At 42.9% G+C, this 13,432-nt stretch overlaps 2 protein-coding genes across 2 annotated transcripts in view; one reads left to right on the top strand and one right to left on the bottom strand.

The window, feature by feature from the left end:
• The window catches only part of LOC144517362 (uncharacterized), a 403,478-nt gene that overhangs the window by 81,835 nt on the left and 308,211 nt on the right, over positions 1-13,432 (bottom strand). The gene's annotated exons all lie outside the window — the stretch shown is intronic.
• dock3 (dedicator of cytokinesis 3) overlaps positions 1-13,432 on the top strand; it is an 89,660-nt gene that overhangs the window by 19,556 nt on the left and 56,672 nt on the right. The window contains exons 6-14 of the mRNA XM_078247340.1: positions 214-274; positions 501-648; positions 4,267-4,355; positions 5,972-6,097; positions 10,002-10,126; positions 11,878-12,040; positions 12,225-12,331; positions 12,906-13,077; positions 13,152-13,249. Coding sequence (XP_078103466.1) covers positions 214-274; positions 501-648; positions 4,267-4,355; positions 5,972-6,097; positions 10,002-10,126; positions 11,878-12,040; positions 12,225-12,331; positions 12,906-13,077; positions 13,152-13,249 — 1,089 coding nt within the window. The remainder of the gene's footprint in view (positions 1-213; positions 275-500; positions 649-4,266; positions 4,356-5,971; positions 6,098-10,001; positions 10,127-11,877; positions 12,041-12,224; positions 12,332-12,905; positions 13,078-13,151; positions 13,250-13,432) is intronic.

Here is a 13,432-nt window from a genome sequence, read left to right as displayed (position 1 = left end):
CCGCAATGAAATCTCCAGTTTTGTGTTTCTACATCTCAGGTTTTTGAACCTAGATCTTGATATTTGCTGCATATCATCTCCACCTTCTCTGCCTTCTCTTTTCTGCTTCAACTGTGAAGTGAATGATTTCATTAAAGCGTCAGTTTTATTTAAATCTGCATTTTCAGTTCCTGTTTGTTTTTTTCTTCTTCTTCTTTCTCTTGAACTGTGCAGGACCTGAGCAACAAAGACATGAAGAGAGATCTTTACATCATCTCCCAGGTCATCAGAACAGGTCAGTTTATAAAGTTTATAATGTTCAGACTGTCAGAGAAGAGTTGAGTCCAAAGCTTTAGACCATGGTAAATCATTTCTAAAGGAAGGAAAATGAATCAAATACGACCTTGTTATTAAAGCTGAATATCCTCGCAGTAACCAACATTCTCAACCTTAGTTCATGTCAGAAAAATATAAATACACGGTATGTAGTTTCAGCTTTTAAAATCTGCTTCCTGTCGCAGGTCGTATGCTGCTGAACGACAGTAAGAAGGGCCCTCCGCACGTTCAGTACCGCCGGCCGTACGGCTGCGCTGTCCTGGCCATGAGCGACGTGCTGCAGACCATCTCAGAACTCAAAGAGGAGAAAGACTTTGTCCTGAAAGTCTACACGTACGTGGCTGCACACACACACACACACACACACACACACACACACCCACACATACAAACACAAAAGTGCCGGCCACATTACCTCATGGTACTGGTGTGTAAGTATTTATAGTAACTGAAATGCTGCTGAAACTAAGTTTGTTTATAACCCAGTTTCCTTCTGACTTCTGTAGCACTTGACTTTTTCATTAGGTTACGCTCTCAGGCTGAAGATCTGCTGATGAACAGATTTTATACACCGCTCGTTAAGGATTTCGAGAAATGGCGGACCCAAATGCAGAGACGACAGAGCAGTGTCGAGTCGAATTTAATAAATATGTAAAAGGGTTACAACGAAAAGAGTCCTGACGTAAGCAGGCACAATAGTTCCAAAAATGTTGAGAAATCCAAAAGACCAGGAACACCTAACAAACTGGAACTCTGAGACGACGGGGTAGAAATACACACCACCACAAACACAGTACAATACAATGATCTGACAACACACAAAGACAACACAGAGACTTATACTGCGTTCCAGGCAACCCCTAACTTACTCCCGTCGTTGTACTCCCAGTTACAGTTTTTGACGTCGCACACACATAAAAAACAATGGCAACCCCCTGTTGATGCTGTACAGACGCCGCTGATTAACGGTGAGAAATAGAAATAAATAGACATAAATAGGCAACGTAAAGTCATTCCGCACATTGTAATCAAAGCAACACACATACGATTGTGTACTACTACAGGTTGTGTTTATTAAATGAAGCCCAAAATATGTCGCCGTCTAGAAATTGCTAGCATCAGCTAGCACTAGCTAATGTCAACGTTAGGTAGCCGCTAGCTGACGTTTGCCTGGAACGCTACCAAGTCGTGAGTCGTGACTTGAAGTCGTAACTTACGGGCTAAAAACTGTGTCTGGAACGCAGCATTAATACACAAGGTAACAAGGGCGAAACAAGGGACAGGTGACACGAGGGCTCAGGAGCGGGTGACACACATCAGGGCGGGGGCTTGACTATCACAACAGCGGGAAAACACAAGGCAGGAAGTAAAACAAGACATGGCACGGGAGAAAAACCGACTACAAAATCAAACGGGAAACTGAAAAACATACACAACCCTAACAACGCTAATCTGAGTCATCAGACGTGCGAACCAGACATGAACCTTTTTCTTGTATCAGGAACGCACAGAGAAAGTCATGACGTCCGTTTTACAGAGATGAGAGTCGCGTCTCGAGTTTGGAGCTTTAGAGACGAGTCCTGCAACTTGAATTACTAACTAGATTATGAAATTCACGAAATGGGTGTTGTCTTCCCGTCGACCATGCAACTTTTAGTTTTTGTGGTTCAAAATTTGACTTTTTGTGATGTCTTTGTCGATTTTTCTGCGCTTTTTGACATTTTTGTTGTTTTTTTCCGACTCTTTTGTCACTTTTTTCAACGTTCTTTTATCAGTTTTCTTCTTCAAATGCTATAAAATTGACTAAAACACCCAAATTCAATGAAAGTAGTGAACTGATCGTTCATTTTACATGTGAAGAGCGTTTTACGGAACCATCCACGCTATTTTTATGACAGTTTGGTTGAGAGAAACCCAAATTCCTGATATAGAAACTTTTAGAAAATGGGTCAAATTTGACCCCGAGGACACCAGGAGGGTTAACCTCACCTCACAAACATCCTCACTGAAAAGGACACACACACAAACACGCACACACACACACACACACATCGTCGTAAACATTTTAGGGGCACAGAGTAGTTTGAAAAGCAGTTTGAAATGTGACTGAACGAGATACAAAAAGAGTCAGAGAGGGAGAATATGGAAAAGGTTGAACTGGCCAACTGTGAATGTCAATAAGGAGAAACAATAAAGAAGGGCACATAATACAGTAGTAATACATCTTCATCATAGCTTTACTCTCATCCTTTTTCATTCTCTTAACCGCTGACCTTTTCCTTTCTCTCTTCCCTTTGTGTCTTTATTATTTACCTCATGTAACCCTTCACACTCTCATTAAGAGTCTCCCTCTCTCCCTCTCTCCCTCTCTCTCTGTAATTGTATTATGTGAAGGAGAGCGAAGACACAGAGAGAGAATGAGAGTTCCCATGAGCTACAGACAGCCACTTCACTGTTTGACTCTCTGCAGTCTTATAATGCCGTTAGCTCATTCTTCTCTATCTCTCTCTCTCAAACACACACACACACACACACACACACACACACACACACACACACACACACACACACACACACAGAGCGTTGATGGCAGACATTAGGGAAAGCCCTCTCGGCTGAAACTTCTGAAGACTTGCCTGCAGGAGCCCTACAGTGCTCACAGTCACGGCATGATGTAACTGTGACTGTGTGTATTTGTGTGTGTGTGTGTGTGTGTGTGTGTGTGTGTGTGTGTGCGTGTGCAACCTTAGCTGAACTCCTGAGGATGCGTCATGCTTTATGGATGGTTACACATCCATCTCAGTTGTGATGCCGGTGTGACTGAAAGCTGTTAACGTGCCACTTTGCGACAATTCAGTTCTTTTACATTTGCCGGCATGAAAATAATAAAAACAATCGCTGCAATCTTCTTCCCCTTTCTGCCCGGAGGAACTGCTGTGTCATCATGTCGCTTCAAATTCCAGCGAGTCCTTCTGTTGGCTTGTGGCTCATATGCTGTTTTAGCTGCAATTATTTGGGCAAGAGCAAGCATTTGGTGCGACTTTTTACAGGCAGAAACCTCTGAAAGACCCTGACCGTTGGTGGGCGGCCACCTCCCGCTGCCTGTTGGGACACAGAGACACTGATACAGACATGAAGAAATATGATTCATAAAGACAATAGAAGTATGACTATTCAACCCAGTCTCACGGCAGGTCGTGAAATGGTCACGTCACGTTACGTAATGTATTGATTCGTGTACAGGACACGATTGTCGGTTTTTTCGTGGTTGGTGAGCGCGAATTTGAATGTAATGTATTTAAATGGGATGCATATTTCGTGATCACACCACGACTGCAGTAGGGAGTGGTATGAAAAGCCGAAAATCCGCATAGGTCGGGGGGGGTGGATGGGTCAAACAACACAGGACTTTCACCCAGGAGAGTCCCGCGTGTGGCTTTTTATTTCCCCATTTCTTGACGGTTGACGGTTCCTTTCCCCGTTCTTCTTTTCCTAAACACAACCGTCCCGTTGTTGTTGCGTGCACCCCCCCCACCACCACCACCACCACCACCACCGTGGGTTGTGTCTCAGCGTGTGACGTGTCCTTTTCCCGTTCTTCTAAACCCAACCTCCGAATAGATGCTTCCCATTATGCTTCCCAACCGACATAATCGTGTCCGGTACACGAATCAATAGATTAAAAAAAACGTGACCATTTCACGAACTGCCGTGAGACCGTGTTGGACTATTTCATTCTTCTCTTAAAACATGTGTTGTCATGTTATTTGTTTAAATAACCAACAGGAGGACTACTGAGATTTGAAAAAGAAAAGACCGACAGTCGCGTTCTTAACGGAGCCTTGCCGATATTTTTGATTTATGTTTCTAATGGGTTTAAAAACGTGAGTCACCCAACATGTTTTCTGCCTAATGAGACCTGATTCCTGGTGGTTTGTGTCTGTTCTCCAGGTGTAACAATGAGAACGAATGGTACCAGATCCACGAGAACATCATCCGCAAGTCCAGCACCAAATACACCGCTCCCAGCACCAACTACGGTACGGCCACTGTGTGTGTGTCTTTCTATTTGTCTTTTAGGGGGGAACGTAAAAAAAAAATAAATAAATAAATAAAAAGGCCAAAAGCATAACAAATGACAAAAAAACACAAAAAAGTATTTTAAAAAAACCCTGACAAAAGCATTGAAAAAAAAGTAGAAAAAGCTAGCCTGACGTGGTCTAGTCAGAATATGAGTACCGCAACATTGGGCTGTGATTATGGGGCGGGTTTCAACCCAACCAGGAGAGAAAATGCCTCTGCACTCAATTGGATAGACCTCCAACCAATCAGAGCAACAGATAGACCTGCAACCAATCAGAGCAACGGAGACAGACGTCACAGAAGCTGCAAGTCAAAGGCAGGCTTCGACAGAGCAAAAGGCAGAGGCGGCAGTTTCCGCCATCACGTATGGCGTGCGTGTCGTGCGGACACGTGTCCGCACGACACGCACGCCATACGTGATGGCGGTTCTCTGTTCCTCTTTTAAAATCAATGTGAATGTAATCTACACATCTCAATTCTCCAGCGGCAGCCGTCTTTGTTGTAAACAAATTCAACCCGAGCTCTCTTTGGTGACGTGGTTGATTACGTTACTGTTGATCATCTGTCCATCATCCTATAAAGCCCGCCCTGACAATTTGATTGGTACAAACAGGTCTGGTTGGAGCATAGTTGCTCCACATCGGATGAAGTCCAGACCGGCTAAGTTCAGCTTAAAAAAAGCGCAAAAAATAAATATAAACCTGCCAAAAATGACAAAAAAGGTTTGAAAATACAAATAAAAAAAAATTCCCCAAACTGTCACCAACAGCGCATTCAAATCAAATCATTCAACAAACATTCTACTACAGGGCAGGAAAACAATGACCTCATTTATGATACGGTGATGCCCGAACGGGCAAATGGGTTGTTATATTTACTTGCCCGACGTGGCTTTTTACTTGCCCCGGGCCGTCAGGCGACCCTTTGTTTAGGACTCTGAGGAATGACCAAGTTAGCTTGCTTTTAGGCGTGTCTGCATCGTGTGTCCGTCTCTTCCACTCTTCTACCTTGAGAAGCAGAGGGCACCGAGGTTTGTTGGCGTTAGGAACTGAAGTGCAGCAGCGTTACTGACTCGTGTTACTGCGTTTGTGAGGAGGGAGCTTTTTAACGCACACTGATTAACTTAAGGCACACTGAACACTGACCTCATGAAGTCAGTTACAAAACAAACACACAAAGCTCCCGGCAGCGTCCGGTTCAGAGAGCAGCACGCACTCGGACTGACACATGCATGTCGTCCCTTGACATCCGCTGGGAAATCGTTCTAATTGGTGTCACTGCAGGGAACTCAACCCCTTGTGCCCGTGAATAGGTCAAAACAAGCGACAAAATCTTCCAAAAAAAGGTGACAAACTTCAAATACAGCGACAAAAACCTAGAAAAAAAAGACAGTAGAAGTAACTACAACCTTGGAACTGAAAAACATTTTGCTAAAAAAAAAAAAAATGTCACGTACTCCCTGCAGTCCTCCAAGTGTTGTGTTCCAGTGCCAGTATGCATATAACAAACAGTTGTGCTGCAAGGGAAATACGATGGCCAACTAAACGTGTGAATCCTCTCTCCGTCCCTGCAGGTCTGATCATCTCCCTGCAGCTGCTGAGGGGCGACATGGAGCAGGTCCGCCGGGAGAACCCGCTCATCTTCAGCAGGGGGGTGGCCATGACGCGCAAACTGGGCTTCCCTGATGTCATCATGCCAGGTGAGTCAGACACTATGTACCGAGGAATGGTCCACCTCAGTTCCTATTGTGTGGGATGAGAGTTGAATCACACTTTAATGCAAGAAAAGAGGAGGAATCACAAGACTGAACCCTCATCTGTTAAAGATAAGTATTTTTTATGTGTTATTGTTATTTGACCAGTATTTACTGATAAAATAGCACCAAATTTCTTTATATGTGAATTGTAGATTTTTCAGTTTGTTTTAAAGTGCTCCTACTGCTGTACAGTATGTGTATATGTATGTGTGTTTTCTTTTCCAGCTATCACCTACGGGTGTCCATGTTTCATCTGTCAGTTATATCAAACCCAACAGTTCAGAAGTGAAGCAGCATTTTGGATGAGCTGTGACACATTTTCCAAGTCTAGTTTTACAGTTTCAGTCCACTGGATCACTCATTTAGTCTTCCTGTTCTACTTACTGTGGCTGTGTGTTTAGATGATAGTCTAATTATTTCATCCAAATGCTCTCAGCTATTCACAGCCACAAAACTAATAAAAGCTAATGAAAAGAGACATGTATAGTGTTTTTCTCCCTCCTAATTACAATGACTATACCTTTAAGCTAAGCTGTGTCTGCATCACACCTATTTATCTGGCTTCTTTTGTGAAACATGTTACATGTGTAGATGTTACTATTATAATAACTAGTAGTGTAAACTGTTTGTTAGAAAACAGTTTCCTTTCAAAAGCTCCATTGTCCACAACACACATAAGGACCATAAAGTTCCAGCAAATTCACAAAGAAGCAACAAGAATAAAGTACTTATAGTACAAAGTCCCAAGATGACGTCCTTAAATGTCTTGTTTTGTCCACATCTCAAAGATATTCATTTTACTGTCACAGAGGAGAGAAGACACTAGAACATATTCACATTTAACAAGCTGGAATCAGAGAAGTTTAACCTTTTTTCATAAACAAAACGACTCAAATCGATTAAATAGATATTTAATCGATTATATAGATGATAGATAGAGATAGAGGAGCGGTGTGGAAAAAATGCAGAAAGGTGCAATGGTATCATGGTGCAAGAGAGTGTCTATTCAAGTACAACAGGCTACACAATATATCAAAAATAGAATAATCATTACTTAACTATACATAGACACTAGTAAAAGACTTGAAGAAACGTTTAAGTTAAAGTTGAAAACTGTCCATACAGACACAAAGACAGCATGGTCTATTGACCACACAGGCAAGCTAGCAAAATGGGCAGGTGGCTAATATAGTCGGTAAGGGAGTCAGACAGTGGCAATCAGTCTAGTCCAGGGTAGTTTATGTGTATGTATAAAGGCACCCAGGTGAAGGCATGGTACAAAGGGAAGTGTGCAGAGCAGACTTAAAGATGGTGATTAAATGTAATAGTTTAATTCATGACATGACTTCCCAATTTGCTTTATTACAGCTACAAAGATCATTTCATTAATCGCTTAATTCAAGTGGTCAATTTCCAACTCAGCAACGTCACCCTCTACTTTGGATTTATTTTAATATCACTGCGTGCCACTTCTACTCCAACACCATCTGACAAAGGAGATGCCACGTACATGTGCTCCTTTAGCATTAACAGGATTAGTATTGTCAAACAAAACAGAGGCTAGCTCAACCCTCCCTCCTCCTCATCCCTTCCCCTTCCCCTCCCTTCCGCGCACTAAGTGTGTTCAGGGGACAGGCAGCTAGCAGATAGTGAGGAGATATTTGCTGTATGTGACAAAAAATGTTGTAGCCTAACAAAACGCGTCACATCGCTTAGAGCACCTTTAATTATGAATCATTTTCAGCCTTTGAAATAACCAAAGGGATTGACATTCACCCTCAGACTGCCCTCCAAACAGCAACACCTACACATATAATATGCAGAAGTGTCTTTCACACCTTTCCACACACATTTACAATGCATGTCACACACACACACACACGTAAAGCCTCCCCTCGGGCAGTGATGGAGCGAGTATGTAACTCCCATCTTGAGACATTAAGAGTGACATCTCTATAAGGACAAGCTGACATGATAAATGAATCCCCAAACGCTAACACGGGTCATTCGTCTTGTGTATGTCAGAGGTATTCAGCTTTAAAATGTGTGCGATACACTGCGTGTGCCTCAATCTGTGTGTGCGGACACTTTATACCTACAATATCCAGGTCGTTTTTTGGGTGTAAGGGCGTTTTCACACCTACCTCATCTGGTCCGGCCTTTCGGACTTTTCAGTTTGGTCCGAACCAAAATTGTACGTGAGAAAGGTGCCTCGGACCGCGGTCTGGATCAAAAGACCAAATTTTGGTCCGATCAAAAGAGGTGTTTTCGGCCCGGACCAAACTGAACCATGGTTTGGTTCGTTTGCAGTATGAAAACACTTTTTTTTGGTTCGGACTTTCGGACCAATTACAGGAAGCTCTGGCAGGCTATCTTGGTGTTATAAGACCGGGGAAGCTCCTTTAAGGAACAGCTCAGTGCTTAGTTTGTAGCCTACGTGAGAGAGAGTGTGCAGACAGCTGTCGGCTGTCAGAGCAGAATATAAATCAGCAGTTTACTTGTTAAAGGTCCCATGACATGGTGCTCTTTGGATGCTTTTATATAGGCCTTAGTGGTCCCCTAATACTGTATCTGAAGTCTCTTTTGTATAGACCTTAGTGGTCCCCTAATACTGTATCTGAGGTCTCTTTATATAGACCTTAGTGGTCCCCTAATACTGTATCTGAAGTCTCTTTTATATAGGCCTTAGTGGTCCCCTAATACTGTATCTGAAGTCTCTTTTGTATAGACCTTAGTGGTCCCCTAATACTGTATCTGAAGTCTCTTTTATATAGACCTTAGTGGTCCACTAATACTGTATCTGAAGTCTCTTTTATATAGGCCTTAGTGGTCCCCTAATACTGTATCTGAAGTCTCTTTTATATAGACCTTAGTGGTCCCCTAATACTGTATCTGAAGTCTCTTTCCCAAAATTCAGCCTTGGTGCAGAATTACAGCCACTAGAGCCAGTCCCACAATGAGCTTTCCTTAGGATGTGCCATTTCTGAGAGAGGGGGGGGTAAGGTGGAGAGTGGGGGTGTGGCCTTGACCAACTGCCACTTTTCTCGTTTGAAAGCCATGATGTTTCTCTCTCATGGGTGGGCCAAATTCTTTGGGCGAGCAAAGCAGAGAAAGGGGAGGTAACCTTTCCCCTTATGACATCATAAAGGGAAGATTCCAGATCGGCCCATCTGAGCTTTCATTTTCTCAAAGGCAGAGCAGGATACCTTGGTTTACACCTATCACCATTTCTAGCCACTGGGGGACCATAGGCAGGCTGGGGGAACGCATATTAACTTTTAAAAACCCTCAAAGTGAACTTTTCATGCCATGGGACCTTTAAGTGGTTGGCCTCGTAAATGTACAGTGTAGGTTTCCGTTTGTCTCTAAATAAATGCTCCAGAAAGAAAGTTCCCATGTCTCACTTCTCAACATCACAACATAACCAAAAGAGTAGGGGAGAGCAGCAGTCAGTTGAAAAAACAACACAGAGAGAGGATATGAGAGGACGGGGACGCCCGTCTACAAACCAATCAATTATAAGTCTCTGGAGACGCAGCTCACGTACGTGATGACGTAGTTTTGTCACGTATAGATCTTTAGCGCGCTTGCATAACTGCAGTGTGAAACCAAAACTTACCAGATCAAATGTATACAATGTAACAAAAACATGAACCTTGGTCTGGACTTTTAAGTGTGAAAACGCCCTGAGAAGATGTAAGTGGCACAATGCAAACTGTCTCAGCAACCCTGCGTCTGTTTGTCAGACTTGTATTCACATTGTGGCATCATTACATTTCTCAGGCGAAATGCGAGACAAACTGTGAGGTGTCTTGTCTGCATGTTAATGTGTCCTTGCGGTTCCCAGGCGACATCCGTAACGACCTGTACCTGACTCTGGAGCGAGGGGACTTTGAGAGAGGAGGGAAGAGCGTTCAGAAGAACATTGAAGTCACCGTCTACGTGCTCTACGCCGATGGAGAGATCCTCAAGGTAGGAGAGCAGTGCTGTCATACACCCTTTAGTCCACTTTTTGTCCAGTCTTTTCTTGTGGTCACTTCTTGAAACTTATTTTTTTCCTTCTCCTTTATTTTTGGCTAGGGAGGTCCCATTGAGACACACTATCTCGTCTTTCAGGGAGTCCTTGTTATCAATCAGGGGTTAATTAAAGTGGAATCTGGCAGGTGGGAACTCAAGAAAACTCACTTTTTAAAGCGAGTTCACCCGTTACTCTCGGAACGCCGTTCTGCATCATTCCGGCCCACTTTAACCCCTGCATATAATACATAAAAGCAACACAAGAGAATTAGTAGAAGGAGAGAGGCGTACAGGCCATACCAGCGATATCCATTTTTCCCGATCTCTGAAATGGTTCAAAGCAACCAGAGGCCAAACATGTGACAGTCCCAATCTGACAGACATATACTAACCTAATATAGTGACATGTCTTAGAATGAATGATGGCATAAAACATCATTTAGCTCTCCTGTTGTCCTCGGGGTCAAATTTGACCCATTTTCAAAACGTTTCTATATCAGAGATTTGGGTCTCTTTCAACCACATTGTCAAAATGAATAACGAGGATGGTTCCATATACGACGCTCTTCACAAGTACTGTAAAATAAATGATCACTTCACTACTTTCATTGAATTCATTTTACAGTATAGCATTTGAAAAGAAATTGATTAAAAAAAAATGTCAAAAAGAGCACAGAAAAAAGTGACAAAAAAATGTGGAAAAAAGTGACAAAAAAAACGTGGAAAAAAGTGATAAAAAACGTGGGGAAAAAGTGACAAAAAAAAGTGGAAAAAAGTGATTAAAAAACGTGGAAAAAAGTGATTAAAAAAACTTGGAAAAAAAGTGATAAAAACCGTGGGAAAAAAAGTGATAAAAACCGTGGGAAAAAAATGACCCGAAAAAGGTGATTAAAAAAAGTGATAAAAAAAGTGACCAACAAAAAGTGACAAAAAAAAAACACACGTGGAAAAAAGTGATAAAAAAACGTGGAAAAAGACGTTGAAAAAAGTGGGGAAAAAGTGACCAAAAAACGTGGAAAAAAGTGACCAAAAAAAAGTGACAAAAAAAAACACGTGGGAAAAAAGTGATAAAAAAACGTGGAAAAAGTGACAAAAAAACTTGTAAAAAGACATGGAAAAAGTGACAAAAAAGTGACCAAAAAACGTGGAAAAAAGTGACCAGAAAACGTGGAAAAAAGTGATAAAAAACATGGAAAAAATTGACAAAAATGTGAAAAAAGTGATAAAAAACCCCCTGAAAAACGTGGAAAAAAGTGACAAAAATATCGGGAATAGTGACTAAAGAAAAATACATTTAAAGATTTTTTTGGGGGGGGCTGGGGACAGGAAAGGGTGGCGTGAAAGAGAGGGGAGGACACGCAGCAAAGGGCAGCAGGTTGGATTTAATCCCGGGTCGCTGCAAAGGACTCACGCTCCTACTGGGTGAGCTAGAGGTCGCCCCCTTTTTTTTTTACTTTGACGCAGAAAAACAAAAAGTCGCGTGGTCAACGGGAAAACAACACAAGGGTTAAAGACTTCCTGGATACAAACAATAATATTGACAGATGCATTGAACCCAATACACTAGGACCAAATGTTAAAATTCACTCAGCTGGCCCCTCCAGTCCAAGGCATTTGTATTGTGCCCAGGTAGACTATAATATCTATTATAACTATTAGCTTTACATGCATGTTCCTGCCCGTGTCTGCCCCCCTCCCCCCTGCAGGACTGCATCAGTCTGGGTTCAGGTGAGCCCCCTGTGCCGGAGCACCGCTCCTTCGTGCTCTACCACAACAACAGCCCCCGATGGAGCGAAGTGATCAAACTGCCCATTCCCATTGACCGCTTCAGAGGCTCCCACCTACGCTTTGAGTTCAGACACTGCTCCAGTGAGTCACTTACTGGTACTGGTACTGGTACTGAAGGGGGTGGTGGAGTTTGATCATCTTTTATGATACAGATATATATGAAACGAACAGTGTGAGATGTATGCAATATGTCTCACTCTAAACTTCCTCTTTCCCCCGTGACTGTATGTCTTTCTCTGTTTTCTGTCTCGTTTCCACTCCACAGCGAAGGACAAAGGAGAGAAGAAGCTCTTTGGGTTTGCCTTCACTCCTCTGATGAGGGAGGATGGAACCACTCTTTCAGACGAGAGCCATGAACTCTACGTTTACAAGGTCAGACAAAGTCTTAAGTGTTGGTCTTCCATTTGTAGTTGCAGCATTTTCTACCAAAAATTATTCTGGAGTTGAACCTCGAAGATAGATGATAGTGAAGTAAAAAATAATGATGCTTTTAAACTGTTATTTAAAATAAATAACTGGCATGACAGTGTATTAGTTAAAGAAAACATGGTTTGGGGGCCATCAGCCCACCACGAAGGTGCAGCTTTACCGTGTTCTGATTTGTGAGGTTGCAGAAGTTACCTGTCGGGACATAGGAGAGATATTGTTTTCAAGGTCCCATGTTGTAAAAATATAATATAAAATGCGGAAGACCCGGAAACACTGACCAATCAGGACAGACTGGGCCTTTTCGGGAGTGGGGCTTAAAGAGACAGGCTGAGTATATTCAGAAAGACAGTTGGAGACAAAATGAAATGTTTTTCAAACATGAAAGCATGGAAAGAAGTTCTAGTAGAAACCCAGAATACAAGTATGAACCTGAATAAGAGCATTATATGGTACCTTTAAACCGTTTGCTAGTATAAATGAGCACACTTTGTCTGTGTCTTCCCCCTGTCGGCCTCAGTGTGATGAGAACACCACCTTCAGTAACCACGCCCTGTACCTGGGCCTGCCCTGCTGTAAAGAAGACTTCAACAGCTGTCCCAGCATCCCCTCCAGCCTCATCTTCCAGCGCAGCGCCAAGGAGACCTTCTGGATCGCCACGCAGCTCTCCTCCACCAAGCTCACTCAGAACGGTATGCAGCCGGTCCCGTATCAGTTCATCATACAGTGTCTTTTCTGGCGGTTGACTTTGCTGTTTTCCTTCCAGTGGACCTCCTGGCCCTGCTGAAGTGGAAGGCCCACCCGGACCGGGTCATGGACATTCTGGGCCGGCTGCGACACGTCAGCGGAGAGGAGATAGTCAAGGTAAGATCACACTGAGGAAGTTTTACTTCACTTTGAGATAAGATAAGATAATACGTTATTGTCTGTTACACAAGGGTTACAGAACATTTTCTTTGACAAGGCTCCAGTCACGAAGAGACATTCACACAGACATATAAAAACGAGACATGGGGTGCCGAGGTATCAGCTGATTGTGGTGTTTTG

This window comes from Sander vitreus, chromosome 4 (genome assembly GCF_031162955.1).
Source record: "Sander vitreus isolate 19-12246 chromosome 4, sanVit1, whole genome shotgun sequence".
Taxonomy (NCBI): domain Eukaryota; kingdom Metazoa; phylum Chordata; class Actinopteri; order Perciformes; family Percidae; genus Sander; species Sander vitreus.
Note: the sequence above shows the minus strand (reverse complement) of the source record. Positions and strands in the feature narration are given on the sequence as shown.